At 34.3% G+C, this 16235-nt stretch overlaps 1 protein-coding gene across 7 annotated transcripts in view; it reads right to left on the bottom strand.

Moving 5' to 3' along the window:
* Positions 1-4523: 4523 nt before the first annotated feature.
* LMO3 (LIM domain only 3) overlaps positions 4524-16235 on the bottom strand; it is a 58273-nt gene continuing 46561 nt past the window's right edge. For all 7 annotated transcript variants that reach the window (XM_046658489.1, XM_046658203.1, XM_046658395.1 and 4 more), the window contains one exon: positions 4524-7420. In XM_046658489.1, the coding sequence (XP_046514445.1) occupies positions 7315-7420 (106 nt within the window). In that variant the 3' untranslated portion in view covers positions 4524-7314. The remainder of the gene's footprint in view (positions 7421-16235) is intronic.

Genomic DNA, 16235 nt, shown 5'->3' with positions numbered 1-16235 from the left:
AGGAAGGTCGGCACAGATGTTAGCTCAGGGTGAATCTACCTCAAGCAAAAAGAGGAAGATTGGCAACAGACCTTAGTTCAGGGTGAATCTTCCTTAGCAAAAAAAAAAAAAAAAAAAAGATTCCCTTGATGTAACAAGAAATGCATAATTACTAAACGGTTGGCTAACTTGATGAGCACTGGCTCAAGTCTGAATCATTTAGGAGAGAGTAGCTCATTCTCATGCTGCAACCAAGGTTTACATGGTCAACAACACAGATCCTGTAACCTCAGCCAGATGAGACGATATTTTCTAATTTTTAAAAGGATTTACTAGGGGCCAGCCAGGTGGCGTAGCGGTTAAGTTCGCACGTTCCGCTTCTTGGTGGCCCGGGGTTCGCCAGTTAGGATCCCAGGTGCAGACATGGCACTGCTTGGCACGCCATGCTGTGGTAGGCATCCCATGTATAAAGTAGAGGAAGATGGGCACAGATGTTAGCTCAGGGCCAGGCTTCCTCAGCAAAAAAGAGGAGGACTGGCAGTAGTTTGTTCAGGGCTAATCTTCCTCAAAAAAAAAAAAAAAGAAGGAATTACTATTATTGTAATCTTAGAAAGATACACAAAATATAGAAATATTAATTAAATTAATAATTTTGGTTACGGCTTTAAGTCTTTTTTTTTTTTAAGATTTTACTTTTCCTTTTTCTCCCCAAAGTCACCCGTACATAGTTGTGTATTTTTAGTTGTGGGTCCTTCTAGTTGTGGCATGTGGGATGCCACCTCAGCATGGCCTGATGAGTAGTGCCATGTCCATGCCCAGGATTCGAACCTGCGAAACCCTGGGCCGCCAAAGCAGAGCACAAGAACTTAACCACTCGGACATGGGGCCAGCCCCTATTTTTTTAAAAAATGTTTTGGCTCATTGAGAATTTCTGCCTAGTTTTAAAGTACTAGAAGCTTATTATATGGAATTTTATTGAACTATTTAGAAGAATTTGACTAAGATTCTAATCAATGTTTAAATGGTTGGATCTGCTTTATTAAATTTACAAGTTTTGGTTTATTAGCTCTTTAAATGGTGTACAAATGTTTAGAGAAATTGCATTTGTTAGAGTTGTATGTTTAATAAATTGGGCATTAAACAAAGAATAAATAGCAATGAACATTATATTTCATGCACCAGTCTCTCAGGCAGAAAAAATTTAGCAATGCCTAGAATGGTGCTACACACGTTATAAGTCAAGGTTAACTTTCAGACAACCTAGTAATGCCACCAAATGTGGGCTCTGATAAGCTTGATGTTCTTAAGGTATTTTAGCAAATCATGTTGTAATTAACCTAAGCTATCATTCAACTAAAAATGTCTGGGGCTTCCACTGTGTCTGCTAGGTTGAGGAACAACACATTGTTTATGCAATCCAATTTGACCACGTTCCTCCGTGATTCTCACAGCTCTTCAGTTTAGGTACTAAATCATATGCCAAAAATACAGGAATACTCTCGTGTGGTGGAAGTTCCCATTAGGACCACTTAATCTGGAGTGATTTAAGTTCAAAAGGACCCCAGTATATGGAAGTGACTGCGGTAAAGGCAGCAAGCAGTTGAAGCAGTGGAAGGAAGAATGTCTTAGAGATTTTTCTGTGATAATATAAGGATGTAAATAATCGCATTTTGCTCTGATCTGTGTTCAGGATAACTGCTCTGCCCACTATTACTTCAGCCTGGCTTGCCACTGCAGTTCTGAGACTGAGTTCCTTAGCTATATGGCCGCTGACTTGGATCCAGCATCCTATACAGCTTGTGTATTTCAGACCAGTGAACACACAGCTTGACACAGATTGCTATTCTGACTTTAAGTTTGTTTTCATATTATCTTATGGAAGTAAGTTATAAAATACCAAAGACAGGTAGCATACTAATTTTATTACCTTGACTTCTGAGACTGGTCTAGCCCCACCTACTTCACTCTCAATTTTCATCTTTAAAGATGACATTAACTCTGAAATGTCTGGAAGTTTTGCTCAAGCATTTATTTAGAAAATAAAAATAATAGTGATAACAATAATAACCATGACAACTGTATAAGAGATGATCTATGTGGCTAAGCCCTACAGCCAGAAAACCTATGTTTAAATCTCACTATTTACTTTTATTTAAAAACTGTAAATAGGGGTAATAGTACTTATGTTACAAGGGTGTTGTGGAAATTACATGGGTGTGGAAAACAGCCTGATACATGGTAAGTGTTTAGTAAATGTTAGTTACTATTAAAAGCTATTGAAGGTGGTTATAGGATGTTATATGTTACAAATTAACTGTTTTATTTTAGGTTATTTAAATTCTTCTGCAGAAGCAGGGTTTAAAAACATTTGGATAATCTGTTATCTGCACATTTCTTGCTCCCATTTTTCTTTGTACTATGTCCATTAAATTTGGTAATAGTTAATGGCCACCACCTCACCAGTAGAGCCAAAATACTCTGTAATCAGTTCTGCTATGCCAATTTCATGAGTATTCAGCTCCTCAGCCCAGAATACCAATTGTTTAAAAATGCAATGAATTCCAATTCACTTTTGATGCCAATGATCTGAACCAAACATGAAACCTAGTTGATCCAAGAGGATTGGGGTTTTACAATTTTGTGCATTACGTGATCTGCACACTCAAAACAGGAGAATGTTTGAATTTAACATATTTTCCTTCTCAGAAAACAGAATTCTTTTAATTAAAAACATTTTTAAAAATTTCAGTATGTGTAATTGTTAACACCTGCTATGTGTTACCAACAGATGTTTCTTAGTTACCTAAGGGAACTGCTATAATTATTCTATAAGCTTATTGGCATGGAATTTACCAAGATAGTTGGGAAACTTTCGTTGGTGACTTTGTAAGAAATGTTTGATATTTCTTCTAATCTCTTCCCCTCTTGCTGTCAGTCCCCATACACCCTCCCCAACCTGGCCTACCAAAACCAAAAATGTCCTTTTTCGTAAACCGAAAACATTTACAAAACTGGTCATGCACATTTTAATCTTCGTGAAAAGTTAACTGAAATTAAATTATGTGCATTCTAAAGCATTGTAAAATTTACTCTTAAGTGTTTTAGCAGCTAATCCTTACACAATGTTCAGCATGGAAGTCTTACATCTTAATTATAAATGTAAAAGTAGACCTTTTAGAAAGAGAATCCCCTTCTAATAGCTTGGCTTCAAAGGAAGCTAAAAACGAGACTTTTATTTTTCTGACCATTTATAAGGTCTTATAAGCAGTAGACTTCCTGAATTCGTCATTTAGGATACTAATCACATCACTGCCTACAGGCATGTGCTAAATATGACACTGGTTTTAGCCAAAGAACAGGCCAATCACAAATGATGAATAAAGAGAAGCAGCTCCATTTACAAAGGCTGTTTCCACGAAGCTCTATTGTAATCACAGTGATCTGAGGGTGACTCATTAATTAATTGATGTTCTTTTTTATTATGTGCTATTGAGTTAATGAGTAATTTGTATGAGATAATTCTCTGAACACATTGATTACTTGAGAGATTTTTCTGGTGCTTTCAATGACATGCTGAATAGGTGGAAGATGGTATTCGCTTTTGTGTGCTCATCATTAGTAGGTTTGAGATGGGTACAAACCAGTGCAAAGACACCTTGAGCTTATCTGATGTATGAAGTACTTCAAGTTTCCCCAGTAGGAGGCTGAGTGCTCAGGGCAAACCCTGTCACATAGTAGGTACTCAATAGATGTCAACTGAAATAAGGGTTATATTCAAGCTTTGCTTTCTATGACCTTAAATTGCCCTAAAATCACATTTAGGAAACATCTATAACAGTGTTTTTAAGAAAAAGTAAAAATCAAAAGGCTTTTGCTAAAATTGTATTCTGCACTAACGGCCTATTGCAATAACCATGCAGATTGTTTTCGCAAATTACTGACGTACACACCAAACATATTTGGACCCTAACATTTCTATGAAATTGTTTAAGTGACTCTTTGGAGAGTGGTTTGCCTAAGGTGAGAGTTCAAAAGAAACCACCTGTGTATGGGATGTTTTACTACAGATATAATTTTCAGCACCCTGTTTCAGTTAAGGCACAATATCTCTTCCCTGAAAATGGAACATCTGAGTTTTTTGTTTTAATTCATTATACAGGAAATAGGAAATTTGAAATTTAGTCTGACAACAACATAGTTGCTTTCAGAAAGATCACTTAAAATTTGTATAAATGTACAAAATTGCACCCAGCAATTGCTACTTTCATTTTTGACAGTTTTATTTTCCCTACAAAAGTAAATAGCAGTAAACTACCTCGTTCAGAGATCCTAAATATAACATTTGGAGAAAGCATTTGAGGTCCTTTAGCTATATGCTTGTTATGATTTACCTATTGAGAGTAAATGTCCTTACACAATTTTTTCCTTTTTCATGAACTTAACACATGTTGTCTAGATATCATCTTGGATTTTGCCAATTAAGCGCAATCAAATAGTGTAATACCCCTTTTATTAAAAACATAAATCCGAATATAAAAAATGAATGAAAGAATCCAGCAGATATTTATTAAGCAAGATGAAAGTGAAATTACAAACACAGGTCAGCTTTTAAGCTCAGCCAGCACTCTGGTGGAGTGGAGGTGCCTGGTCCTTCATCATAGGCAGCCTATATGAGATGCATGTTAGGAAGGGAGCTTTCGCTGCTTGAGAAATCAAAGCTCCATCAGAGGTGTCCTACTGGAGGCAGCGATAACAAGCTAAGTGACTTCAGGTCTACACAACACAAAGAGGAAAGCTGACAACAATTCAGGGACTTTGAGTAGTCAAGACAATTAGCATAGTACTTCAGGTCAAAAATGCTACTATTTATGGGCAATTAGCCGTAAAACGGACTATTTCTGTTGTTTCACAATTTCATGGAGATTAAAGATAATCTAAAGAGATTAAGGCCTTAATCTTTAATCCAGGTGAGTAATTTTGTTTGTAGTAAAAAGCAAAAGAATTAATTCCCAAAGGATTAGGCAAAAGAAAAGGCAGTAAAAATCTTGTTTGGTCTTTGGGTGGCAAGGAGCACTGAACAGCTTCAAGAAGCTGAGAGCAGTTTGTTCCCAATTTACAAGTATTTTGACATATTGATAAACATAGGCAAAACCATTTAAATCTAAAAACGATCATTTGAAAAAGATACTGACAATTAAAATTTTACACCCACATGAATTGCAAACAACTCTTACTGGGGACTAACAGGGCTGCTTTATGAAAACCACTTCTCACGTAAGCCCCCCTCCCATTTGTTTTGTTTTGTGTTTTTGGTTTTGGCTATGCAAGTCTTTTCATGAAACGATTGTAAGGCTCTAAGGCTAGAATAATAGTTATTTTGTGGGCCCCAAATAGCTATTTTTGAAATTCTTTTTTCAGTATGTCTCGAATTTAGGGGACATGTGACTTGAACACTCTTAACCATGAAGCATTTGTAAAAATACATATTCACTTTTCACAGAACCATTTTCTTAAAAAATGAGAGGCAATATCCAGATTCACATGCATGTTCATAAGAAAGCTTTGTTTTAAAACAACTCAGATCCACACCAGCATTATTTTCAGCCTAATATTTTGGCCCCAAACCAAGAATTCAGGTATCACATTTAATTTTCATTTGCAATGCATAGATTGGCAGAACAAAATATGTATGCAAATAACACTGGGAAATACTGTCTCCTATACAAGTGATCAAGAAAAAGTAAAGCAAGAAGAAAACCCACAGCACTAAATTTGCTTGAGTAAAAATATGCTTCATTGTACCTGTGTAGAATTAGATTTGTTGAAAAGTAGTTAGTTCTATTACGGAGCAGAGGGAAAGAAGCAAACTGTGAGCAATGCAGAAGAAGGGACCATAGTCTTACTTTTATTTCCTTAATTGTAATTTAAGTAACCAGTCTGAATAATTTCTGTTTCTAGATAGCTTTCTTCTTTATCAGCTATCATATAGGTAAAGGAATAATTTTTCACCTTTAAAAAATGGAATGACAGATTTCAGCCTAAGTGTGATATATTCTGAGTGGGTAATTACTTAAAGAAAGCCATGAAGAGTAAGACATGTCAAACTTTTAAAATGTTCACTTTTGAACATTAAAATAAGTGGCAGGTAAATACAGAAAAATATATAATCACCAGTTCTCAGCTTTTTATCAATCCCTTTGTTTCTCTTCTTCTAGAAGATTCTGTGAGCACTTTGTTGCTCTGATCAAAAGTACCTTCACTACTCAAATATCATCATAGCTTCAATCTGCATTATCATGGTTTCAGTAGATTCGCACTCAAATCCTTTTAGTGCCCAAAATTTATCAAGCCATAAAGTTACTAAACCCTTAGCTCTTATGGAGAGAGCTGGGAAAAATTTGTACAGAAATTTAACTTATCATTTTAAAATTATCTAATAATTGTGGTAACACTTTTTTAAAGTAACCCTTTGGAAAAATTTTAAATGATACCCAAAGGCACTAGTTCATATAAGGGGTGAAGGGCTGAAAAATATAAATCAAAGCCATTGTATAGGTAAAGAGCACAAAACAAGGATATTAAAAGGATAACTGTTAAGCTTTAAAGTTATTCTACAAATGGCACTTTTCATGTTGGTATAAAATGAAAGTGCTTTAAGATGAAATTTTCATGCATTTTTTTAAAGCTGATCTTTAACCCCCAGAAAATAGGGGGTTATAATGAGACACTGATAGACTCTAAATCATAGTGGCAATTATAGTGGATGTTGCTAAAATGCTTGTGTGTGTCTTTATTTTTTAGTATTTTTAATGTTGATAGACTTGCTTTATCTATATGCGTATCATTAGTGAGATTTGCTCTTCAATTCTTTACTAGAAAGTTACAGCTCATTTAAAATAGCTGGTAGATACAGAAAGCATAAATATACAGTAAGTTTAAACACTGATTGTACTAAATGCAACAATACAAAGAAGCAAACAGAACACAAATGGTAACACAATAAAACTGTATTACATTTGTGCTTCAAATATTACAATACATTATATACAATAGTCCAAAATAAACATCTCATGCCAAGTGACACAAAAACGAATAGCAAGCAAAAAAATCCAGCAATATGTACATTACTTTTTTCTTTAATAATAAACATTCAACTCTGAACTGGGGCAATTTCACTACATAGAGATGCAGTCCGCCTTTTATTCCGTATAACCATCCTGCTTTCCTATATCTACGCTATTCAGTAGGTTCCTGTGTCAATTCTTATATACATGTGGAGCCAAAAGGATAAAAGAATGTAGTGCTTTGTATTCTTAATCGGGTGATGTTGATAAATCAGCGAACCTGGGGTGCATAACCTTCTTTCATTAAACCTTCCTCGTAGTCCGTCTGGCAAAGGATCATGTTATTCTTTAGGAAAAATTTGTCTCCAACACAAAATCTGAAAATAATTTAGAAAATAAAATGTGTTAAGATCATTTCACTCACGTCTAAAGATTTGAAGATTTCTTTTCCTAATAACAATTTCACATGGTTAATTCCCTGAATTTAAAAGCTTAGCTTAAAAAGTGGCCTTTATTGTCAAAATTAAACCATTTAGGTTATTTAATGAAACACTACACACAAAATTTGAAACCTTACCTTTATATATAAAAATCATAGGAACATGGAGGAAAACACCTGGACCAGCAGGTAATTTTTTTTTTTTACCACATTGGAAAGAAAATAGAACTGACGTATATTTACACTCATTAAAATAAAAGAAAGAAACATAATAATACTTCACCACAGCAATTATGGAGGATTTCATCATTGGCCATTTATCCACTTTATAAAAAGAAGGAAAAGGCATTAAAATGAATCTCATGATTAGAAAATAGCCTATTTTAAAGCTTCCCATTTAAAACTTCCTTTTACTCTGTTATTAAAATGTGATTAAATTCTAGTAATTTGGAAGTGATTGCTCTAAAGTAAAGTTGTTTTAGCATCAGACTCTGATACTGGGCCATATTCCTTTGTTTGTAGCAAGTTCACCAACTATGAAATAGTAAATGTCATTTCTTAGTGCACTTCCAATTAAACCAAAGGGAATAACCTGAATGAACTTCTTAATATTGATGTAATAAATAAACTAGTTTCCAGTAGCTAATTATGTATTTTATTCTATAAAGCATTGTTTAATGTGCAAGATGTTTTTAATAAGTGCTCTTTTTGTATAATTTCCCAGTGGTGACACTTTGGACACAATTAAGGTCAGAAATAAATGCTTGTGCTTTTTCCGGTACATTTAACAATAAAGTAACTCTGGGGAGATCTGTATATATTTTTAATTGTAACAATTTAACCTTCAAACAGCAGTGTCTGGTAGAGTTGACCCAGTAAAACTACTTGTAATTATACAAGTTGACCTCACTGACCTTTGACAGTGGTCCCTCTTTATCAGATAGTCAATTTCGAATGATGTTTAAGCAGAAATCTTAGTGGCTAGATTAAATTGTGTCGTGAAAGCCACCCTTTAATGTTTTGTGAAGTTGAAGGTTTAAATGAGGAGCACTTGGACTGATTTACATTTGCAAAGATTGGGATGCTAGACAAACAGTAAACCTATTTATTTTCCAACTGGGTAGCTCTGGAAATTTATCCTTCTTCTAGCTAAGTAGATAGAGGGGAAAATAGTGTAATAAAAAAAGTAGATTGAAAAGAATTAGCTTTCCTCTTAAAGGAAAATTGGTCTGTTTATTTGTGGAATTTACTTCTTTTCCCTGGGATTACTGCCTGCTGATGATGTTGATTGAAAGTACAGACTATGTGCTGATCTTGAAATCCTGGAGTCGTTTGTGGTCAAAGCTATTGGATACAAAGAACATTCAAGTTTGGACTTACATATATCTTCTTTTTATTCATTGCAAACTATAAACTTTAAATATTGTGCTTAAAAAGTGGTGTTTGAATAAACCAGCATTTGTAGATCATCCTGTTCACTAAGATATGTTGAATAAAAGGGAATATTTCTTTTGCTGGACAGGCCTAAGCAGCCAGATTAGATACTTATCTTTTATGTGAGATTTTTATAAAACAGAATGTAGAATAAATTTGACTACTGTTCAAAATTTTTCTATTTATGTTACTGTTGAAATTAATTTGAACTGGCTAATAAGCTAATAATAAAATATCACATCAAAAATAAACGAACTCAATAAAACACTCTTGTATTCCAGCTGATGCTACTGAAACTTTTTTTTTAAAAAACCAACTAAACCGGAAATACTCTTTCAACTTCATATTGTCTAAAATTTTGCTTTAAACTTTTTAACAAGCCCTCAAATTCTATTAGCTATCAAATAAAAACATGTTTTTTCTCTCATGTTATGTCATGTCATTCTTACCATCGGAGACCTTGAAATTTATATAATTTTTATTTGTAGATTAATATAGTGAGAAAAGCACGGAACCAAGAGCCTAGGGATCCAGTTGTCAGCCCTGCTGCTATAACATGCCCAAAGCCAGAAATAGGGGACATTTCATACTTTCTGAGTCAGTTCTCTGTGTGTAAGATAAAACAGATACATCACCGGATTGTAGGGATGTTAAAATAAGAAGTATGTGGAAGGCAGAGGAGCATACAGCAATGAACAGGGTTCAAATCCCAACCTTCCATTTATGATACTGAAGACAAAACTTCAGTTTTCTTATCTGTATGATCAGTAGCATTTGTAAGTCTGTGGAAATGTAAAGCCTTATCTCAATGTTTAGAATATAGATAATTCAAACAGCCACCTTTTACAAACTACTTACCATGTGCTAACTAAGCAGGTACATACATGATCACCTCTATTCCTTATATCTGACCAAGAAAGGAGATATTATCATTGTCTTTTTCAGATGAAAAAACCTAAGGCTTCCTAGTAGAAATTGCAAAACCTGCCCAAGGTTCCATAGCTAGGATGTATGTTGTAGAAGAATGAAAGGGACCAGGTCTCTTTGGCTTCAAGACTCATGCTTTTTTGGGTTTTTTTTTTTTGGTGAGGAAGATCAGTCCTGAGCTAACATCTCTTGCCAATCTTCCTTTTTTTGTTTGATTTTTTATTTTGATCTCTGCAAAGATTGTCACTGAGCTAACATCTGTGCCAGTCCTCCTCTATTTTGTATGTGGGACGCAGACACAGCATGGCTTGATGAGTGGTGCATAGGTCCGCGCCTGGGATCTGAACTGTGAACCCTGGGCTGCCGAAGGGGAGCATGCAAACTTAATAACTACGCCACCGGGCCAGCCCCAAGACGCACGCTTGTACCTGGAGGCAGAAAAGCATCTAGACTAAGAAGTTAAACCGTTTTTTTGTATGACTATTATTCCTTTGCATAATTTTTTAAAGTCTGCCTACTATTTAATGAGATGTTAAGATAAATGGAATTCATCTAAATTAATCCTACCTGAAATATTTTGTTACTAATACGTCGTCTACTGGACAAAGTGCATTTGATGTGCATTTAAATTTATACTTAACGGTCAGGATGAAACAGAACATAGGTGAGGGATGTCACATGTACACATATGACTAAAACAAAGCAGCCTTGAAAGTGATGGTCAAGAGCAGATTACGACTGGTATGCAATTAGGACCGGTATCCTCCTTCAAGATGTTCCATATATAAACATGAAGAAATTAGAGAAACAGCAGTGCAGATATTAGACACCTAACAAAATAATCTATAACTGTGATTTTGTAAGAAAGGCTAGTTTCCAATGTTATATAACCAGCTCCTTATAAGATTTAGCATTTACAGAAAAAATATTATAAAAGCAGTGCTGGCCAGAGGATACTGTAAGTATATTAATAGATCAGGCTAAAATTCCAGAAAATAAACTGATAATCCTCCTTGTAATCTAACCCTAATTGCTTGTGGTAAATCAGTTCAATTAATTTTGCCTTCACTTAAAAATATGTTAAGAAATAAAAAGATGCCCAATCAGATTATTAAACCATCTAATCTTGACGTTTTGGAATTAATAATAGATTTAATTTCCAGATATTCTGGAGTGATTCTAGTTGAATTCATATGGTCTTAGAGACTTGAAAAGTACATAAAATAAGTAAAATGAATAAACCACCCCCATAAAATATGGGGCTCAGAATAGTTTTGAGCAGGTTATCAAAGGCCCTGCTAAGAAGCCTCCGTTTGTAACATCCTTTCTAAGAAATGAAAATGTTAACTTAGTCATCTTCTTTCCCTAAGGTTAGTGACTGTCAATTATAATTAATTTCCATCTCCACAACACTTTAAAAAGAAGAGAAATTCAATCTGTATTTCCGTCTCTACTTTCCCATTCAGCATCCTCAGTTACTAAAAGATGGAAATTTCACTACTGAACCTTATTTTCAGTAAGAGGTGCAGGTTATATACACTTAGTGTCCCACCACTATACACTTGCAAATTTACTGCCTTTTTCCAATGACAGCCCCATTGCCATTACACACTTTATTCCTAACGAACTTTTCCGGATCATGTTACACTACACATATGTCAAATGTAACTATAAATTATTCCAAGTCTACCTTACTTTAACCCCACTATATCTATTCACATTTATATCTACTTAAAAAATAAAATATCCTTCTTGAAACAGACCAGGGTCCTCATACTGGCCCTGAGTCCAGACTCTAAAACTAGACTACCTGAGTTGAAATCTTGAGTCTACCATTTTCTAACTCTGTAATCTTGGGCAAGTTACTTAAATTTTCTGTACTTCAGTTTCTTCATCTGTAAAATGAGGCTAATAATAGTACCTACTGATGAGTTATTGTGAGTATTAAATGAGTTAGTACACACAAAACAGACTAGTGTTTGGCATATGATCAGCACTATATAAGAATTTGTTATCATTATTTGCTAATAATAATGCTTTCATCCTTGTGTAAGCTGTTCTCTAGCCAGTGACACACATTTCTCCCTCTTTTCTATCTACTTAAATTCTAAAAATTCTTTAGTTTCCATTTCCTCCATCCATACTCCCTGGCCGTGTCAACTCATTCTGATCTTTCCCAAAGTACTTACTTATTGGCGGATCATTTACTTTGGCATTTCAAACTTTCTCCTGAATGTGTAACAGGTTTCCCAGTCTGGACAGCAGTGCTGAGGTAGATAACCATGAGTTATATTTCTTTTAAACCCTTTAAAAGGCCACCATAAATTGTACTCCTACTTGAGGCAAGTGGTCAATAAATATTGGTTGAGATAGATTTATTCCAGAACCAAATAGCTTTAAATAACAAAAATATTATAGATGGAATAATTTAAATTTGTATTCATTTTTACTTCCATTCATTGACTTCTTACCTTTACAATTTCATCTCCTGCTTCTCACTCCATTCCCCACTCCCTATCACTACCTAACTCTATCTCTCTGAGCATACCAAGCTACTTTTTATTTCCTGAGCATATTAAATCTTTTCACACCTCCATGCCGTGCATTCTGCTCCATCTATCTGGAAATCCCTTTCCTCACTGCTCCCTGGCTTCCTCATCTTCTCTACTCCCCCACGAGACACACTTCCTCTGTCCCAAACAGTCCTAGGGAATTCTTTTTTAACACCCAGCACATCAATCCTTTGATGCTTGCCTAGGACTTCAAAAGGATGGACCTCTCTTCCCTTGGTATAGATCTGTTTAGCATCGATTACACTCTTCTGTGAGTCTTTGATGTCCTGTCTCTCTTGTAGCTCTGAATACCTCTAAGAGAGAAACTGGATTTCATTCACTTCTATTTCCAGAGCCCAGCACAGTGCTTTTATTCTTTAATGTTACACAATTCTACATATTTGAGGCAATTTCATTACAAACAAGCATGTTTTCTTCTTTTCTTATAAAACCATCATTTAGATCTACGGAATTTTCTAAGAAGGAGGTGCTTATCCACCTTTAAGAAATTAACCTGTTACACAGAATTTTCCTATTCTGGAATGAGTTTCAAGTTATCCTACGAGACACTCAAAATCACCTTCCTCTGTTCCTTTTACGCTAGAGAAACTTCTAGATTTTTAATTCAGGATTCACAATTTTTAGCCATACCCCCTCTAAAAAGGGCAGACAGGGTACGTCCAAGGGACAGCAAATCCTGAAAGGTTGTTATTACTATATTTGTTAAATATTCAGAAATGCTTTAGATGTTAATGATATTTTGATTTGAACGTTAAGAAGAAATGACTGCTAGATAAAATTCCTAAGCATTTATCCTACCACAATTTCAGACATCAATAAAGTTTGCTTAGTTTTAAGTGCCTATAAATTACCTATTTGCCTTGTGTTTCACTTGAAAAGGTACAATACTATGACAATGATTTGACTACTGAAAGTATAGGCTCGTGTGGCATATTGGAGAGGATTTCCCAAGCAAACGTCAGAGGAATAGGAGAATCTCCTATATTGAAAAGCTTCTGTATTCAGAGTAACAAAATTTGTCTGCTTTGCTTGACTGATGAAGATTAGCTGACTTCTTGCATTAAAGAAGTTTGTCTTGTAGGGGCTGAAGTGACAAGACAATAACTAAGTGCTAATTGTGCATAACCAGCACTAAAGATATGCAGTCCCATTATGGCAAGTAATAAATGAAGTGAACACAGAAATATATTAGGGACTTTAATAATGATACTAGAATAGTATTTTGCAGCAATAAGAACGTGAACAGTTTTAGAGTCCAAATTTAGGAGTGTTTGTCTTACTTGACTGAGTCCTACAGAGGAGATAGACTTAATTGTGAATGCAACTTTTTATTTCAATAGTGAAATAAAATTGATATACGATTTGTAAATAGCATTAACAATCTACAATTACTTTGCATCATAATAGAATTTAGGCTGGGTTTAGCACTTGAGTGATGTTTTAATTTTCTGTGTAGAACATGGATAATATAGGTAAGCCTGCCTTAATAGAAATATGGACAAAGAGCATAAACAGGTAGTTCCCTAAAAGAAGAAATATCAAAGGGCTGCTAGTAATCAAATAAGTGCTAATTAAAAACAATAATGAGATATATCTTTCATCCCTCAAGGTGGCAAGGATTTCTTTTTAAATAATAATTCCCAGTGTTACAGTGAATGTGAGGGAATGCATAGCTTGTACATTTCTGATATGAGAATAATTGGTATAACTTTTCTGGAGAGCATTTCAGTAAAATATAACATAAGGTTTTAAACTATTATACACTTTGTCCAATTAATTATGCTCCTGTGAATTTATCCTGACATAGATTTGAGTATTTATTTACGTCCATATTATATTAACAAGATTGATAATATAAAAACTTGAAGAAACAATCTAGACCTCTGATGATAGAAAACTGATTTAATATATGAAGCTCTATTCATAACACTGAACATAAGAAACCTTAAAATAACTTAAAAGAATTCTTAAAGGCAGGTAAAAAGGCATACTATATTAAGTGAAAAAATCCAAATATCAAACATTAGGATTCTTCCCTCTCCTTTCCTTTCAGCTGCTTAACTGTGGGTATAAAATAAACTACATGCTATATATCATTTGTCAAATATGCACAGAAAAATGTGTGCATATACATTTTTAGCTATACATCAAAATATTAAAATATTTTCTTTTACAATAGTCAGACATGGGACAATGATATTCTCTATCCCTTTCTATTTTCTAAATATTTTACTTTGACTATGCAATCTTTTATAAGGAGAAAAGCAGGAATGTTATTGTATAAAGATAACTCTTGTTAGTTAATGCTATTAATGAATCAATGTGACAAGCAAAGAAATATTCTAAATTTACTGCTAATACACCTTTAAAATGTATACACATACGCGTACACATGAATATCAATGTGTCCGTATGGATGTATGGATACCTGTGTTTGTGTATGCATATCCTTACAACAAACAACGTGTGCATTTGCTATTTTACTTTTGGCTAAATGTCACCATGGACAGAATTAATCTACTTTGATTCCAAGCATCTATTGGGGAGACTCAAGATGCTGTAAGATGACTTCTTGAATTATTTCCTGGGTAAATTATATATTGCAAGATACATTGGGCCACATTCTGTACATCTACACCTAGCACGAGACATTATTGCGATACATACTATGTGTAAAAACCAAGTTAATGGAGTATTATATGGTAAAAGTAAATTATAAATATCAAGGTCAAAGAACTAATTTTTGAGAACCTACTGTGTTTCTCGTACTTATAAATTATTTCATTTAATTTTCAAAATCTGCAAGATAGGTGTTAATGTCTCCATTTTAAGGATGTGGAAACCAAACTCACAGAGATTAAGTATCATATGGTGGGGCTAGAATTTGCATCCAGTTTTCACTGCAAACATCATATTCTTCCTACTAGTCTACAGAGCCTCATAGGAAGACACTGCATTGAACCGTAAAACAGGGCAAATTATAGTAACTGAGGACTTGACAAAACTAATATTTACTGAGTATATGCTATGTTCAGGTGTTTTCACACTTGCGTTGAATTTATTTTCACTAAAATCCATCAAGGGTACTAACTGTTGAAAGTATTTTTAAAGATAGGTACATTTTAATATTCTAATATCCTCTGCATTTGTCACATAAAACAGGTATCAGTAGTATACAGTTCCCACTAGAAATAAAAGTTATCATTTTCAGTAAGGAAGAGAGAGATGAAGTCATAATACTCTGAGACAAAAGAGTTCTCTGAGACTGACTAATCCAGCTCCCTTACATTATAAATGGGAATCTTGGGGTCCAGAAAACTAAAATGGTTGGTTTATGGTCACACACTTAATTAGGGGCAGAGTCCAGACCCGAATTTAGGTTTCTAGATTCGCTGTGTAATACTCTTTCCATTCTCCAATACTGACTCTCCAATGCTGATAATTGTTTGCTTATTAATTATATCCAGCCTCGTTCCCAAAGAGACGTAAAGCAACTTAAAAAGTACATATAAAACAAGGTTAAAATCCAAAATAAGAAATCAAGAGACAGGGCAACTGTAACAAATATGAAAAATAAGATGAATACACATTACTAGCCACAACTTCCTCTATATTTTCCTCAGTGCAAATTGGTTTGCTCAAAGAAGTAAAAAAATGAAGATATTTTAAACTTACTTTTTAAAAGACAGAAAAACAATTAAGAAAAGAATGAATAAGAAGACTAAAAGTTGATAGAAGCATTTTGATTTCCTATCACATCCTGTTATATGATGCATTTCTTTTAGGTAGAAGTGTAATCTCAAGACCTTTCCCCTCCGT

This window comes from Equus quagga, chromosome 1, assembly GCF_021613505.1.
Source record: "Equus quagga isolate Etosha38 chromosome 1, UCLA_HA_Equagga_1.0, whole genome shotgun sequence".
Lineage (NCBI taxonomy): Eukaryota > Metazoa > Chordata > Mammalia > Perissodactyla > Equidae > Equus > Equus quagga.
This window is presented reverse-complemented; position numbering and strand designations above follow the sequence as displayed.